The 16,783-nt window shown below is 33.4% G+C and overlaps 2 protein-coding genes across 2 annotated transcripts; one reads left to right on the forward strand and one right to left on the reverse strand.

Annotated features, from left to right (window-relative positions):
* Positions 1 to 1,255: 1,255 nt before the first annotated feature.
* Positions 1,256 to 8,418, reverse strand: LOC101217173 (protein PLASTID TRANSCRIPTIONALLY ACTIVE 12, chloroplastic). The gene is made up of 11 exons (XM_011660000.2): positions 8,261 to 8,418; positions 7,964 to 8,032; positions 7,760 to 7,830; positions 6,968 to 7,636; positions 6,343 to 6,455; positions 5,172 to 5,431; positions 4,646 to 4,767; positions 4,015 to 4,083; positions 3,068 to 3,121; positions 2,416 to 2,517; positions 1,256 to 1,610 (listed from the first exon to the last, which is right to left on the reverse strand). Exons 2-11 carry the CDS (start codon positions 7,995 to 7,997, stop codon positions 1,512 to 1,514), a joined length of 1,593 nt encoding a protein of 530 aa, XP_011658302.1. The 5' UTR covers positions 7,998 to 8,032; positions 8,261 to 8,418; the 3' UTR covers positions 1,256 to 1,511.
* Positions 8,419 to 10,672: 2,254 nt separating this feature from the next.
* Positions 10,673 to 16,106, forward strand: LOC101212361 (hydroxyproline O-galactosyltransferase GALT2). Its single transcript, XM_011659999.2, has 7 exons — positions 10,673 to 12,166; positions 12,653 to 12,885; positions 13,024 to 13,314; positions 14,586 to 14,714; positions 14,837 to 15,010; positions 15,505 to 15,612; positions 15,699 to 16,106. Exons 1-7 carry the CDS (start codon positions 11,266 to 11,268, stop codon positions 15,906 to 15,908), a joined length of 2,046 nt encoding a protein of 681 aa, XP_011658301.1. The 5' UTR covers positions 10,673 to 11,265; the 3' UTR covers positions 15,909 to 16,106.
* The last annotated feature ends 677 nt before the right edge of the window (positions 16,107 to 16,783 follow it).

Below are 16,783 nucleotides of genomic sequence, written 5' to 3' on the forward strand. Positions count from 1 at the left end.
ATTATTTAAAATTCATAAACGAGCAAAAAAAAAAAAATGAAAGCCCAAGCCCACTAATAGTTGGCCAGGCCCAACATTTGGACCAAACGTAAGAGATTTTGATCGGTCTGGCCCAACTCAAGCTATAAGCACAAATCCCTTTATTTTGAAAACAATAAACTAAAAAGAGTAGCAAATCATTTTAGGATTACATAGATGTTAAAAACTTCTAACATTTACAAATTTGTTGATTTTTATATAAATATGTTAATCATTACGGTAACCTTCTAATATTGCACTCTTTTTTATTTAAAAAAATAATGTTTATTTCAAATAATAAAGAATTGAAAATATTTTCAAATATAATACAAAATAGCAATATGAAAACCTTTTGCCACTTTGCTTTTATTTTGTGATATTTGATAATAAAAAAAACCTCGAAAACAAAAAATAAAAAGTAAAACAACGTATTAAACCAATAAATATGGAAAACAATTGTCAAACTTTTTTGAAAAGTTGTTATTCTGTGAATAATCTTCTGTTTTATTGTTTTAAAATAAAAATAAGAAAACAATTTGGAAAAATAATTTGTAACTTTTCCCACCGTAAAATAAAATATTGAAGGGAGAAAATGTGTGAAATTTCTCAACTGATTTTTTTCTTCAGAAAAAAACAACCGTTATAGGTTATTTTCAAACTTTGTCAAATTCAAAACAAGCTATATAATAAAGCATTATTTTAGAGGAAAATATAATAATAAAGGAACTTCTAAACTAATAATAAAAAGATAATAATATCCAAGTGTTAAAAGTATTGTATGGTAAGATAAAAATAAGGAGAAAATGGTTAAAACTCATAAATAAAAGTTATTTGAAACATCTGTAAATTACATTCTATTATACAATTTCGCCATCATTTTCATGGTTCAAATCTTTGATCTTTATTTGTACGAAAGATTTCGAAAATCTAAGATTAGAACACTTGTAGGAAAAAAAAATCAAATATAGAAAAATTCTTGAAAATATTTATAAATACAGTAGAGATAACCTATATAGATATATATATAACAGCAAAAAAAAAAAAAAATCTTAAATTCCTCTTTTATGGCAAACAAAGGAACATAACATGAAAATTAAAAAGGTTACTATATAGATTAGAGATTCAAAATAAACTCTATATATTTTGTTTTTGGCTTTCATAGAGTAAACTTGTAGAGATTACTCAACTTGTTACCTCCTTCCCAAAATATCTTCAAAATCCAAACCATCAGAAGCTATGAATAATAATTTTAGAAAACTTGCATTTATTTTAACTAAATAGAAAACAAGAGGTGGCTTTAAAATGGTAAAGATCTAAAGCTTATTAATGACTTCATCAATAAACTAATACTAACGATCATAGTGAAATCAAAACTTTAACAGACAGTTCAAGAAATTCAGTCTAATAGTTTTCTCAAGTATAGCTTATGTAGGGAGCTAGCTAGCTAGGAAGTAGACACTTTATATTTAGAATTTTAAAGAAGGAAAGAATCATCACTCATCTTCTTCGAAATCCATGAGAAAATCAGTTAAGTTCTCAGACTCATCAATGGCTCCATCCAGTGATGCGGGATCCTTCTTGTTAGGTTTCCCCTGCGTTTTCAGACAAACATTGGGGTGATGAACTCATGAGGCACAAAAGTTGGTATATGGACCAAACGACGAGAAATCCTTTCTGTTAACTTTTTTTCAAGTAAAATTGATGTAAATGTATTGTTTTATATTTAAGTAGATACAAATAAAAGCACAAAATAGAAACGAACTTTCCAAACAGTTTTCTTAGTTCAAAAAAGTAATTTCTAATAATACAAGAAATTAGAAGAATCTACTAAAAGTGTAACATAGTTTACTCATTACAAGAATACATTTAATTTTATATATCTTAATTTGTAAAAAAGTTCAACATGTCAGAGATTCATTAGCACAAAATCGAAAGTTGGCATTCTAGGACTAAACTTGAAGTTTAACCAAAGATCAATCTCTCCAAGAATTAACTTGTAGTTAGATTAGAACTGCAATTGCAGATCTAACCGAATTGAAAATTCAAGTATGAGAGATATGTTCCTAATTTTTCCTTGTGTAACATGTTTATTTTCTCTTGCAGCTCAAAGTGTAATAAAATGTGCAGGATCAAAATCAGAGTTTTCCAAACTATCGAAGTTTTTGGGAAAACCAAAGGTATAACTAATAGTTTAGATTATCATGTGTAAATATTTACTTAAGACTTCAGTATGTATTCATGACTTCTATAGCTTCTGTATTAGCATAGCACTGAGATTTTCGAATTCACATCATTTCCGAATTTAGGTCATGTACGAAAAGGGAAAAACATTCAGACATATATAAAGTTTTCTAGTGCATACACTATCACATATTAGAATAAAATGAGTTTAATCACCTTTTGCTTGCTGAGATGGGGACTGCTTTTCAAGACACTCCAATTGCGTGTGATTTTTTCCTCTGCCTCTTCATCACCCTCGACCTCGCTATCCTCTCCATCCTAAATAGAAATTGAAGATGAAGTTGATTCATTTTAAATTTAAGCAATCATCAATACAATTTATATTGTGTATAAATACTATATCCAAGTTACCCTACTGGAAGGTGATCTAAACTAAATACCCCATTCTTCCCATTTCACATAATGGATTTGTTAAAACCAAACCTGCTACTACTGATAAACAATTTTTTCTTTTCTGATAAAAATGAACCAAGTGGTAAATAAAAATGACACTAAAATATTGTTTGGCTTGAGCTATTAAAGTTTGAGTCTCGATTTAGAACTCAATTTAGCTCTGGTTTTGTTTTCACTTATGGTGTGATCTTAGAGATCTTTAGTTTTGAGTAATAAAAAATAGATTTATTTAATAGTGACACCAAGTCTAATGTAATTTGATGTTATTATTTAGTGTATGAATTAAGCTTTGCATCCATTTAGTTATACTATATTTTTCTCGTAAAATTTCTGGTTGCAAGAAGAATCAATGGAAGATAACTATCTCATGAACAAAAATAACAAATGGAAGGACATGGAGGGAGAACGAACTCACGTCATTTTCACCAATATCGATAGCTTGGGCCATGGCATCATCCATATCTGTCACCTGTTTTAAAGGAAAGACATTGAGAATAAAATGAGATACATATCATTTTCAACATTCGTCAATTTTTCAAGGTATTCTTCATCCAATTTAAAGAATGATCGATCATTTTTCTCACATTAATATGTCTTCTTCTATCACCGACATAATAATCAGTTTCCAAGATCTATGAGCATCTCACAAGGAGCAATCACCTAAACATACAAGTTTGAACCGTGGCCTGAACTTATGAATTTCATTTATCTGAGTTTAGCTTATTCCTTGACCACAGGGCTAATTTTGCTAAGAAACCGTGCTTCCATTGAGAGAAATAAAATAAAATAAAAAAACAAGCGCATCTAAAAGAGAGAAAAAAAAGTTCAGCCCTAACTACAGAAAATGACTTAAATCCGTCAAATATAAAATAAAACCTCTCATAACTCCAGAAAGGTCTAGGTCAATGCCCATAAGAAGACATTAAACCTAATCAGCTCCCAACCTTTCTCATCCAATCTCTTCTCTCTAAAAAGTTCATTATTCAGCTCCAAATCCTCCATGAAACTGCAGAAAGCTAGCCTAACACGACTTTACTCCTCTTTGATGGAAGAACTAAAATAACACCTCCAGCTGAGCCCCAGCATCTATATTTCATGGTCAGTGTTTTCACTTGCCAAAATGACCTTTTCATTTGCACCTTTTAGGATTCAACAAACGGGAGATACCTTTCTATTAAGAAAAGGTAAAAGAAAGATACCAAATGAGAGAGCACTAGTAATTTCCTTTATCATTGTATAACAGACATGATACGCAAATTGGAGCCAAATATGATCTTGAAGTTCACTAGTTCAATGTAGAATATTCAATCAAACTAGGATTTCATGCTAGAACCAATATGCCAAAAGTTGCAATGTAAATACCTCAAGCTCTTCGTTTTTTTCTTTAGCCAGAATTTCCTGAAGCTCCTCTCTTGATATAATTTTACCATGCTGATTGAAAAAAGGAACAAGGAAAAGGTCAGTACCTCGTGTGAGCACAATCGAGCATAGTGATCACAAACATCAACTTTGTGAATTATAATCAATTCCAGCAGTTGCTAAATAGTGTCTTTAACGGGATACAAAATTTCATAAAAATGAACAAAAACAGAAACATCATATGGATGGGATATAAAAGCTCCCAAATAATTCAAATATCATTAGAAGAAAATGGCACTGGGTTGAAAAGAATTAGAATAGAAGAAGAGCCTAAAATTCATATCCAAAAGAATGAATATTGTCCAAAATTGTCAAATTCATGTTCTTAAACTGGCATTTTGGCTTCCCACTAATCGATCAGAGAGCAGAATTTACTCTACTACCTCTACCTACTCCCCAGTCACATACAACAAGAGATTTCCCCTTCTTAAGCTTTACACTAGGAGTTTTGAACCTAGTAGATACAAGTGGTATCTAGTTTGGTCCAACACTCATGATCTTCGACCCAATTGAATCACACAATATTAATGGAGTGAAAAGAAACTTGAAAAAATAATAGGCAAAGTAAAGCAACCTCCTTCAGAAAATCTAGCATGCCAGGTGTTGGTTCATGAAAATCTGGTCCTCTATAATCAATTATTTCATTTGGATCTTGAATGTAGTTGACAGTAGGGTACACAGGATCACCACCCCATACTGCAAAGGCCAAAAATAGACTAAATTAAATTACTGCACCAAAAAAACAAAGGAAAAAAAAAGACGGTGAATGAGGTTGAAAAAATTGAAATTTACTTAGTAGAATATCATATATCCAAATAATCACAAGTAAAAGTATAGTGTAATTAATACTGCAACAGTTATAAATACTTCGAATTCCAAGCCATCAGAATATCGAGAAACGAACTTAAGGGAAGCCGGTGGTAAAAGCTATGAAAACCAAAATATAAAAATGTGCAATTTTTTCAGGAAAGAATGGGAGGAAAACCAATCTTTTACAGTTGGGAAAAATTTGGTGCAGGAAATTGCGATGATAGAACAACACGACAATCGATGAATAAAATTGAAATACCACACAAACTTATCAGCTTTGGAGTGGATACTTTGCTTAATCTGATCCTCTCGCATACGCATTGCCAATGGGTCCCTGCGAATGCGAATATCAGTCCCCATCATAATGCGAAACTCTCTCTCTGTTTGATTTTGGAACATTTCAATCATTTGGGTGTTTTCATCTTCTCCAGTCTCTTCAAAATGTTTTCTTATGGCATCCTTTGAGGTATCTCTCTTCCAATCTTTGACCCATTCTGAGTAGAATGCAATGGGACCTATTCTTTCCAATCTCTCCTGTTCCGCTTGAAGTCTGAAAAGATTTTTTTATGAGAAATATGTGAATAATTTCAGCAGAATCTATGTATTACTAAAATACTCCTAAACCACGTATAAGAAAATGTTCCTAAACCATAAAGCTGCACGAGAAGTCTTGTTGAGTTGTTTGGCTTGAAGCCCATAAAGATATAAGTTATTCGTTATCAAATTTACCTCAATCAACAGCAATGTGAATGTTTTTACACACCAGCAATGTGGTTAGAAAATATTTTAGAACGGGCAATAAGAATCGAAATGGAATTACTGAGTATCAAAATAGAATCGACTAGAATCTTTCCAAAAGAAAAGAAAAAAATTAAAACATCTAGACGTTCAAACGATCCAATCAATTTCCAAAATCTATTTACTCAGTTAAGTCGAACCATATCTTTGAGCCTTGTAGAGGCCTAATCCAATTGTCTTCTTATACCATGAAGACCAAGGCCAAACTTAATTGCACCTGGACTAATCTCACAAGATAGTCTCACAGGATAACTATATGATCCTACAATAATTGGTTGCGAAGAATATTAACAGGATATCAAACCCTGAGTAGATGGAATTATCAAATAAAAAACCTAAGTAAATGCCCATAAACCCACTAGGCCATTCCCGTTTAATTTTTTCATCTTCCTCAATATGGATAAACCTATGATACTTGAGGCCTAGTTTGAATTTGAAAAAAAAGATAATCAATTTTTAAGTTTCAGCAGCTCAAAGATGGTCATTTATCTTCCCTATACTTAAACAAATAGAATTGTAAACTGCATGCATTCTAGATTCTCAGTTTAACTTCATGAATATCTTTCAGCTGCTAACATTCAGTACACCCTAAACTAGTCTAACCAAGTATCCTTGGTTAAATGAAAACTTGTGGATCATACCACTTAAGCTAGGAAAGGATACCTTTCTTCTTTGTATAGATGTCGTCGAGCCCTGTAAAGAGAAACTTCAGTTAATGTTGGCTGTTCACCATACAGCTTTATCTGCCCAGTCTGTGCCATTGCTTTGAGAAAAACCTACGGATATTGTAAAAAAAAGATCAATATAAAGATTTAAAGCTACTTTTACTTATTTAAACAAGTTCTGCATTGTGTATGCTGTCCCAGTCCAGTTATTAAATGCAAGAAAAGTAGATCCAAGAAGTGCGCTTTCAAGGTTGATAGATTCTATTTATGTATGAAAAGATCATCTCATCTGCAATTATAATTTACAATTTGGTATGCATATGCAAGCATGAAATAACATTCATCAATACATAAAAGATATGCATGTATATAATACAATCAAGACTTAAGTGGGAGATAAGCACTTTATATTTGCACTTTATATTTATGACTCCCAACATATTTTGCATCACACAGCAGCTTCGTGTGGAGAGGTTCAAATTCCACTAAAAGTAATTAATACAAGTACATATGCAAAGTCATTGTAACGCCCCAAGTGCCAAATCCGGATTCCGAATCCTGGGTTTGGGGTGTTACAATCAGGTTCAACATTCACTATTCTCTTTCTTTGAATTTGGACTAACCGTTTCAACATCTGGTTTCCTTCTTTGCCACCTAGACCACTGCTCTTTTTCTGGCTTTCTCCAATTCCACCAAAGTTCCTCACTTGTGCGTGGCTCCTCTATTGGCTTCTTCTTTTTAGGGTCGATGAATGGGTGGGGATTTCCAGTTTTTTTGTCTAAATCAAATCCAGTTACTTCCTCGTCAGGTTCTGTTTGATAAACAACATACTGCGAAGTATCGTCTTTAGGCTCTTCAATAAAATCCTCGGAAATTTCAGAGATCACCAGGTCGCTCGAATCTACTTCAGTCACTTCGGATGAATCGTGAGCAGCAGCTGCTAGTGTTCTATTCTTCTTTCTCCTACTTCCTGGATTTTGGCCATAAGATGGAGATCCCATAGATGTACCAGTTGGTTCTGGAGCCCTTGCAGCTCTCACACGACTAGCAGTTCCTTCTGGCCAGTATTCTTCTCCTGGAATACTTGCACGTGCCCCTGAAGCTGGTTCAAGCTGCCCAGAAGTTGAGTCCATGTAAGTATGATACGGTGGGCGCTCCACCGTTACATCTTCATATGATTCATCCCTGTTCTCGCACCTGATGCAAGGAACTAACTGATTTCTCTGCGGTGACTTGTTCAAGGCATTTCCAACCAGCAGTAATCGTACTGGAAATGAACCGATAAATGGTGTCTGGATATTCATCAGAAAATTAACACGCATTTAAGACTGGTGGCAAAGAAGATGAGCTAAGATAAAATCATTCTTTCACTAGGAAGAAAAAAATTGCAATCATCGCATTATAAAGCTTCAAACCTTCAGGAAATTTGATAAAGGTTTCCCGCCAACACATCCATTTGCATAAAATACTCCATTCCGTCCTCTATCTGCAATTCCATGTCTTTAGAGTGATAGAAATCATTCCCATTCTTCGCGGGGTTATAACAAACTAAATTCTGTATAGTTAGTTTGATCGACAGTGAAACTACAAATCATAATCTGGATAACGATAAAACAAACCAGGATAAAGGCATGGAGTAGACAGGGAAGCCATCTCCAATCCAGAAGAAACCGTATATACACCTATACCTGCACATACTTTCTCATTACAACACTGTGAAATGGTACAAACCATGAGAAAAACCAATATTCTCATGGAATTCTTTTTCAAATCTTAATAAAACGATTCTGTTGTAAAATTACAGAAGACTCGACCACATCGAAGCCGGGAAAAGATAGCATTGCCAAACAAACAATTTCACCAGTCCATTCTATCGAGATTTAAAAGACTGCTAAAATCCAGTACACGAAGCTCACCTTTAAGAACGGAGCAAATAATTCGGCTGCCGTCAACTCCGGTGGGATTTTGAATGAGGTCGCCGGAGAATTTCAGGCGGGCTATGTGCTACCACGAGAGGCGGGGGAAATAAATTGAGAAAGGTTTTAGAAGTGGATAAGGTTAAAAGGATCCCAAATTTGATTTGAAAAATACCCTTCTTTTTTGCTTTTGATAAACAACCTTGCTATAGCGACGCAAAAGACGGATTTGCCCTTTTCTACGTTCATTGTTAATATTATTATTACTATTTATAACTGTGATGAGTTAAGCGTTTAAAATCGATCGTTATAAATCATTTAAATTTAATTTACATTTGAAGATTTATGATTTCATTGAAGTTATTGAAAACGTTGGTTTTACTATGAACGATGGTTTGTAGGCTATTAACAATAGTCGTTTGACAAAATTGCTTAGAGAGGGAGCATTTTATTTGATTACGATCCTACACATTTAAACCATTTTAAATAGAGTAATGAGAAAGAAACCGAGTAATATATACATACACATACATATATATATATATATATATGCATGATACATACAAAAACCAGATGTGTTATCAAATTTGGTAGGTTGTTTGTTAGCTATTTTTCAATTCATTTTGGTCTACAAAACTAAAACGTGTATTACGTGATTTATAGGGTAGTTATGGTTTGTAGTAATTTGATGAATAGTAATTAAGCATATAACAACATTTTTTAAAAAAAATTTGCAAATATAGCAAAGTTTATTAATTATAAACTTGTATCATTGACGAATTATTGTGTTTTATCAATGATAACAAATATTTGCAATACAATCTATTAGTGATAGACTTTTATATATTTTATCATATTTGTAATTTTTTTTAATGTTTTCATGTACTATTTGAATATAATTGTTATATTTACACCTATCATTTTATTATAGGGGAATCGTTTTTATATTACATGACTATTGAGAAAAAAAACGAATGTAGTAAAATATCACAGTTTATATATATGATAGATTGCATAAAAGCGGTGTGTGTTTATATGTGTCAAGATAGCAATATTTTGTTGCATTTTGCAACTATTTTGATTTATTTTATTATATTTCAAAATAACCCCTATTCTAAACCATGTAATATCACAAGATGATAACCGACAAAGGAAATGTGACAGTAAGTTAGTTAACAAATTGGGTTGTTCAACCTAACGTTCAGTAAGTAACTACAACTGATTTTACCGTTTACAAATACAATACCAAACACACTTGAAGCAATTTCTAAACACGTAATCACACACATAAAATACAATTCTATTTGTGTTGAATAATTTTGTTTTCAAAATCAATGTTTATAAACACAATGTTTAAAAATTCATAAAAGTATATGGAACAAACAGTGAATTGTCATAGTCTTAATTTATTTTAGCTGGATTGCAATATTTCGTGTTTGAAGTCTAAATTATTTTACTACTTATTATAATAGTATGTGTACATTTTAGTTTAAGAATAAAATAGTAAACATTGTAACAAATTTACACTATTAACAATCTTTAGTACAAGTAATTAAAATTTATATAACTATGACCCCAAAGACCTCTAGGATTATAAGTAGGGCAAGTGGGCAGCATAGTGAATAAGCACGTCAAGGCAAATCGGACTGCCGGTCAAACGTGGAATAGCTGACCAAATAAAATTCCACTAAATCATTTGTTGACGTTTGTTTCAAATCTCAAAGATATGCTTATTTATTATTATTAATATCATTACTATTATTTCAAAGTGGGTGAAAATATATTCCAATGTTATCTTTTATTTTCTTACTTTAAACAAATGTAATATTTAATGATAGACGGTCTCAGCTCTCGTTTAGAGAACATTTTTTTAAAAAAATTAATTATTTTTAAATTATATGAATGATATCGAGTGATACCCTTCTAGCACGGACTATCAACTTTACTTATAAAAGTATATCACTGTTGTCGAATGTTTGTTAGAGATAGAATATGAAATTTACTATTTTTAACTATTTCTCTTTTATATATATATATATTGTTTTTTTTTGTTGAAGTAAAAGAATGTTATATTTCATAAGAAAATGTTGATTTAAGCGTGTGTAAATTTTTTCATACTATTTTATTTTTAGGACAACAACAAATATATTGAGATTGAAAATACAATTTGAGTTTGGAAGTTACAACCTTTTGTTGAGATGTTTGGGATATAAACATATAGTGAACAAAAGAGGCATAAAATCTAATAGGAAGATGAACATTAATTATAAATAGACAAAAAAAGTTCAAATTTTTACTAAAAATAATTTGATTGGGTGAGAATATTTATCAAAAACTGGAATTGTAATTTGAACCCCACCAACCAAAAGTTTAGTGGAAGTTATTTTACAATTCAGTCCCTCAAAATGTTCTTATTTTCGTTTCATGGGTTACTTCAATCTAACATGATAGCTTCGTTCTCGGTCCTTTCCGCTTCGTTGATGTTTATGGGACCTTCCATTTGTGTATTCAATCTAAATTTCAGGTCACATTTCTCCACCCAGACTGTTTTTCCCGCATTTACTTGATCTTCGGTGATTCCTTGGTGTTGCCCAGCCCTGTTGATGGGTTTCATTTTTTTTCTTGTTTTCTCGATCACCATTTCCTACATAGGGTTTTTTTCGGGATAAGATTCAACCAAGATCCCTAAAAGAAACGACGAACCCCGGTGATTTTGGGGTTCTACAACAGTTTTTCGTGTTTCCGATTACAATGTGTTTGTTTGTTTGTTATATCTGAAATTTGGTTGTTCCTAAACCCTGTATTTCACATCCATTCGATCTTTTGGTTATTGGGGTATTTGGGTATGTGTATGAGATTTTTGTTGCCATATTGCATCGTGTTGATCCATGTTCGGATGTTGGGGATGAAGGCTTGGCGACTCGGATGAATTTGTATGTGTAGTTTTATGGTTTCTGTAGAGTACGTTTGAGGCTGTTGTTAGGCAATTTTATTTTTATTTGTAGATGAAGAAGGTTAAAACCGAACCTCCGGTTGCGAGGAGACTCAGGTTATCGCATCTTCTTCTCGTAATTGGAGTGTTGTATTTAGTTTTCATATCATTTAAGTTTCCACGTTTTTTGGAAATTGCTGCGACGTTGAGCGGGGATGAAAGTAATAATGGGTTGGATTCAAATGGAGTTGACAGTGAAGGAATGGATTTTAGCAAAGCGTCGTTGAGTTCTGTTTATAAGGATACATTTCATCGGAAACTGGAAGATAATCAGCATTTAGAAGCACCATTGACGCCTAAAAAAGAGCCACTCGAAGAGGTGAATAATGTTACTGGACCGATAAAGCCAATTAAGCATAAATATGGTCGGATAACCGGTAACATTTCGAGTCAGCTGAATCATACCAATGATTTTTCAATGCTTGAGACAATGGCAGATGAAGCTTGGACATTAGGCTCGATGGCTTGGGAAGAAGTAGATAAATTTGGGTTGAATGAGACTTCTGAAAGTTCTATACTCGAGGGAAAACCTGAGTCATGTCCTTCATGGATATCTACTGATGGGAAAAAGTTAATGGAGGGAGATGGACTCATGTTCCTTCCTTGTGGACTTGCTGCAGGTTCATCTATTACAATAATTGGAACCCCTCATCTTGCTCATCAGGAGTACGTGCCCCAACTTTTGAAGGTGGGAGGTGATCCTAAGGTCATGGTTTCACAGTTTATGGTTGAATTGCAAGGATTGAAATCGGTCGATGGTGAGGACCCACCAAAGATCCTTCACTTGAATCCACGGCTGAAAGGTGATTGGAGTAAACGGCCGGTCATTGAACACAATACATGTTATAGGATGCAGTGGGGAACGGCTCAAAGGTGTGATGGTTTGCCATCAAGTAGTGAGGACGAAATGCTTGGTGAGTTATCCCCTCTGTTCCTATTTTTCTCGTATCTTTCATTACCAGCACTCCAAACATAAATTTTAATCCTTCATGCATTGAAAAAAAATTTATTCAATGTGGATGCTTCTCCTAATAATTGGACATAGAGTTGAAGCATAATTTTTACCTTTTCTCTTACACTCATTATTATAAGACTGCTAGTCACATCGTTCCAACCACTCAAATCATTACTTTACCTCTTCATGTGCAGACTTAGTAGACTATTCCTGTTTTAAGAAAGCTATAGCAGAGCGGATGAAAGTTTATAACATTCTCCTACAGTTCTACTATAATTATTCTTTTGTCACTTTGTTTTAAACAAATAAAAAGGAAAACAATACCATTATGGTTAAGTTGTGTCTTTCTTTCCCTTCCAACACCTCAATTATTTCATTCTTCTAGGTGTGCCGTAGTACCAATGCGGTCTGACATTTTGTTCCTTTCAATTTTTTTATTTGACAGTTGATGGAAATCATCGATGCGAAAAATGGTTGAGAAGTGATGTTACAGATTCGAAAGAATCGAAAACAACCTCATGGTTCAGGAGATTCATAGGGAGGGAGCAAAAGCCAGAAGTGACTTGGCCATTTCCCTTTATGGAGGGCAGATTGTTTATCTTAACACTTCGTGCTGGTGTTGATGGATACCATATAAATGTTGGTGGTCGGCATTTGACTTCTTTTGCCTATCGCCCTGTAAGTATATGGAGAAGTGGAGGATGTTGATCACTATTTCACTTTGGTTGATGTTTGTCTTCTGCTGCAGTTGATATTGATCATCCGTCCCACGTTTTAATATTAAATTTCTTATATCTTTGTTTGAATTTCATATAGGGATTTACGCTTGAAGATGCAACTGGATTAGCAGTTAAAGGAGATGTGGACATTCATTCTACATATGCTACAGCTCTTCCTACGTCTCATCCAAGCTTCTCTCCTCAACGAGTTCTTGAAATGTCAGAGAAATGGAAATCTCAGCCTTTGCCAAAGAGTTCCGTTTTTCTTTTTATTGGTGTTCTGTCTGCTACTAATCATTTTGCGGAGCGTATGGCCGTTAGGAAAACTTGGATGCAGTCTTCAGCTGTCATGTCATCAAATGTAGTTGTTCGCTTCTTTGTTGCACTGGTATGACTCTTGTGTTCATCTCTCCAAGGTATATTCATAGAAGTAGAGTGAAGAATAGTAGTTGTTGACTTGTTGTAATTGTTGATGTTTCTCATGCATACAGAAGATGAAGAATCCCGTAACCTTGATTAATGTATTCTGAAAATGTTCTATTTGGATGCGAACAAAATATGTGCTACGTTCCACTGACAATGGAATATGTTGACACATAAACGGGAAAACAACAAGAGAGCATGCAATGGTTAGCTATGCTGGTTCGCATTTTAAATAAATAAGAATCTAAGAACTAATGCAATGTTGTATGACAATCATACAGCTGTACTCGTATCAAGTCATATGATGCAGATCTGAAACAGTGATTCAATCCATAATTATCTCTTTTCCTTGATTTCCTATATATTTAATGAGCTGAAGACTTTTTTTTTCTGATTGAAAACAAACAAACCTCGTATTCATCAAAAGAAAGGAAACCACTGCCAAAAGACCTTATAGACGAGGGATCCCTTATTTGAAATGGAACTGTTTTCTCTTTCCTTCCAACAATGTTTTTGTACCCCTGGAATGATTCACTGTAACCAGTTTATTTATAGACTTACTTATTTCATTCCAATTGGTTCTATTTTTGGTATTTTGGTTCACTTCAAATCCATTCTCCTTTGGTATATGCAGTTATTGGCTGTTTATAAAACTAAAAGTCAAATTATATTTATTATAGAAATCTGATCAATTATATAAAACCATACCGAATTGAACTTTAAAGGCCCGTTGAAGCCTGTGAACGATGCCATTCTTGCCAAAAGTGATGTTGATTAGGAGGTGGCAGCCGCATATGATAATAAATGTAAAAGCACTATTGAGGAACTTAGTAGTTTCCTTACTGGGAAACCCTGAGAGGCTTTCCGTATATCTTTTATTTGGCTATGGAAGTATTTTCTTGGCTGCTATCCTTCTATTTGGCTAACAAAGGAGAATTTAGATTTTAGTGAAAGTCTTGGAGAAAGAAGACCTTTATATGTTTGCAGACTTTGTTATTTCCAGAGGGGGAAATACCTCATGAAATTCCAATGTAGCATATAGTTCTATCTTGGTTATCGACATGTAAGCTGAGTCACTACCACTGTAAGGGAAGACTGATTCGTGGTCAGTCCTCCCATCCACTTTGGCACTCGGGATTTCTTAGATCTTAATTTCATTTATGTTCTTCCGTGTTTATTTGATTATTTCCACGGTGGGTTTTTGTATTTCTTCTCATGTATAATCTCACAATGTAGAATCCGAGGAAGGAGGTCAATGCTGTGCTGAAAAAGGAAGCTGCATATTTCGGTGATATTGTGATCCTGCCCTTCATGGACCGCTATGAGCTTGTCGTTCTCAAGACTATTGCCATATGTGAGTTTGGGGTGAGTTTGCGTTTCCCCTCTTCTGTTATCACTGTTTGGGATCTTCTTCATAGAACTTTGTACTATAAACTGTGAATAGCTTATGACCATAGTGTATGCTGTTTTTCAATCTCCCCTTGCAGGTAGTGAACTTGACAGCTTCATATATTATGAAATGTGACGACGATACCTTTGTGAGGGTGGAAACTGTTTTAAAACAGATCGAAGGCATTTCATCCAAGAAGTCCCTATACATGGGCAATCTCAACCTCTTGCATCGCCCTCTCAGACATGGAAAATGGGCAGTCACATATGAGGTAAATTATATACGTTTTAGCGTATAAAAGTTGTATACTCTTTGCTTTTATCCCACTTTGGTTACAACGGTAATCCACCTATTTTACTGGATAACTTTCATTCATCAATTAACAATGTTTAGCACAACATTGCTGCTTGTAAATATAATTGCCAATTGATATTATTACTTATATGCCCTTAACAAACTTGATTCTGTGTTTTTTTTATATTATTATTTTATAATTGCTATGAACTTGATTATCTATCCCAATCTTAAATACCCTCCCCTTCTCAAAAAAAAAAAAAAAAAAATTGCAATCTCAAAGAATTCCTTTCCATTCCTATGTCTCGTCACTAAACTACAGAAGTGGGCCCACCTAACTCCTTTCCTTTATTGTACATTTATTATTGGTGGCTTATCCCTTTGTTTCAATCTATTAAACAAAAAGCTTTGAACAATCCATTTTGTTTCCTTTCTTTACACTAACGATTTGTTTCCATGTACAAATATCAGGAATGGCCAGAAGAAGTCTATCCTCCATATGCCAATGGGCCAGGATATATCGTTTCCATTGACATTGCTAAATACATTGTCTCTCAACATGAAAACAAGAGCTTGAGGGTTAGTTTGAGAACATTAATCTTATTGTTTCTGTTTGTCTGTACCCCTCTTTTGTGTAATGATAGGATGTTTTGGTATGATGGCAGATATTCAAGATGGAGGATGTGAGCATGGGAATGTGGGTTGAACAGTTCAACAGTACTGTGGCGACAGTTCAATACTCTCACAACTGGAAATTTTGCCAATATGGATGTATGGAAGACTATTTTACAGCACACTATCAATCTCCAAGACAGATACTCTGCTTGTGGGATAAATTGGCCAGAGGACACGCTCATTGTTGCAACTTCAGGTAACAATTTTCCCCACTCTGTATTTCTAGCCATGTTTATTATTCAGTGTAGGCATCATGAATTCAAACTATGATGCATTATAATTGTTAATTTTTATTTTTTAAAAAAAGAAAATCAAGATCAGTTTTCCATGTATAGAATTATGATGTGGAATGGGCATTTTGATATGAAGTTAGCTTGATTCCTCCATTTATTATTTTACTTTTGCCTCGAGTGTTTCTTAATGGATGGATAGTCTACCTAACTCTTTTTTTCATAATTATTTTCTGAATACAAGCAAGTTTCTCAGGCCATTTAGGCCCAAAAATGGAAGTTTATAACTTTATTAGACAAAATAAACACGAATATTAAAATTAACTTTATAATAAAAGGACAAAAATGGAACTTGTTTCTATCTCTACATTGAACTATTTTCGTATGAGTCTAATAATGAGTTGCTTTGCTTGTACCGAAAAGAAAAAAAAAATCAATTCAACGATTCTTACCCAACTTTTTACTAAGACTATTCAATTCATGCCTTTTTTTGAAGATTAAGTTTTGATTATTTTCTTGAGTTTAATTGAGGCGATTCTGAAAAGAACACTAACAAATCATGTGACAATTAATATATGAAGCAAGATAAGTATTTTGTGAGATTAATTGAGATGTAATACTTCGCTATTTTATTTTGAGCTCGACATCACGAAGTTGAAAGTTGACATCAATTAAAAGTACGTGTCTACCTAATTTATTAATGCTGAATTTCTTCTTTTAGGTTGAGCATTGCCCAATAAATTAATAAATAATGCTGATACTCAACAAGGTAATCATGTAAAATATTAACAACTTGGTTTTTTTTAAAAAAAATATATAGAACAAAATCACAACTTTTAAAAATA

This window comes from Cucumis sativus, chromosome 6 (genome assembly GCF_000004075.3).
Source record: "Cucumis sativus cultivar 9930 chromosome 6, Cucumber_9930_V3, whole genome shotgun sequence".
Classification (NCBI taxonomy): domain Eukaryota; kingdom Viridiplantae; phylum Streptophyta; class Magnoliopsida; order Cucurbitales; family Cucurbitaceae; genus Cucumis; species Cucumis sativus.

Excerpts from the sequence above, each read along its gene's own strand:
- LOC101217173 (XM_011660000.2), bottom strand. The coding sequence starts at position 7,997 with ATGGCTTCCCTGTCTACTCCATGCCTTTATCCTG. Across the intron at positions 3,122-4,014 it reads AAAAAAACGAAGAGCTTGAG|GTGACAGATATGGATGATGC; the intron begins GTATTTACATTG and ends CCTTTAAAACAG. Across the intron at positions 1,611-2,415 it reads CCCATCTCAGCAAGCAAAAG|GGGAAACCTAACAAGAAGGA; the intron begins GTGATTAAACTC and ends CTGAAAACGCAG.
- LOC101212361 (XM_011659999.2), top strand. The coding sequence starts at position 11,266 with ATGAAGAAGGTTAAAACCGAACCTCCGGTTGCGAGGAGACTCAGGTTA. Across the intron at positions 12,167-12,652 it reads TAGTGAGGACGAAATGCTTG|TTGATGGAAATCATCGATGC; the intron begins GTGAGTTATCCC and ends TTTATTTGACAG. Across the intron at positions 15,613-15,698 it reads ATGAAAACAAGAGCTTGAGG|ATATTCAAGATGGAGGATGT; the intron begins GTTAGTTTGAGA and ends GTATGATGGCAG.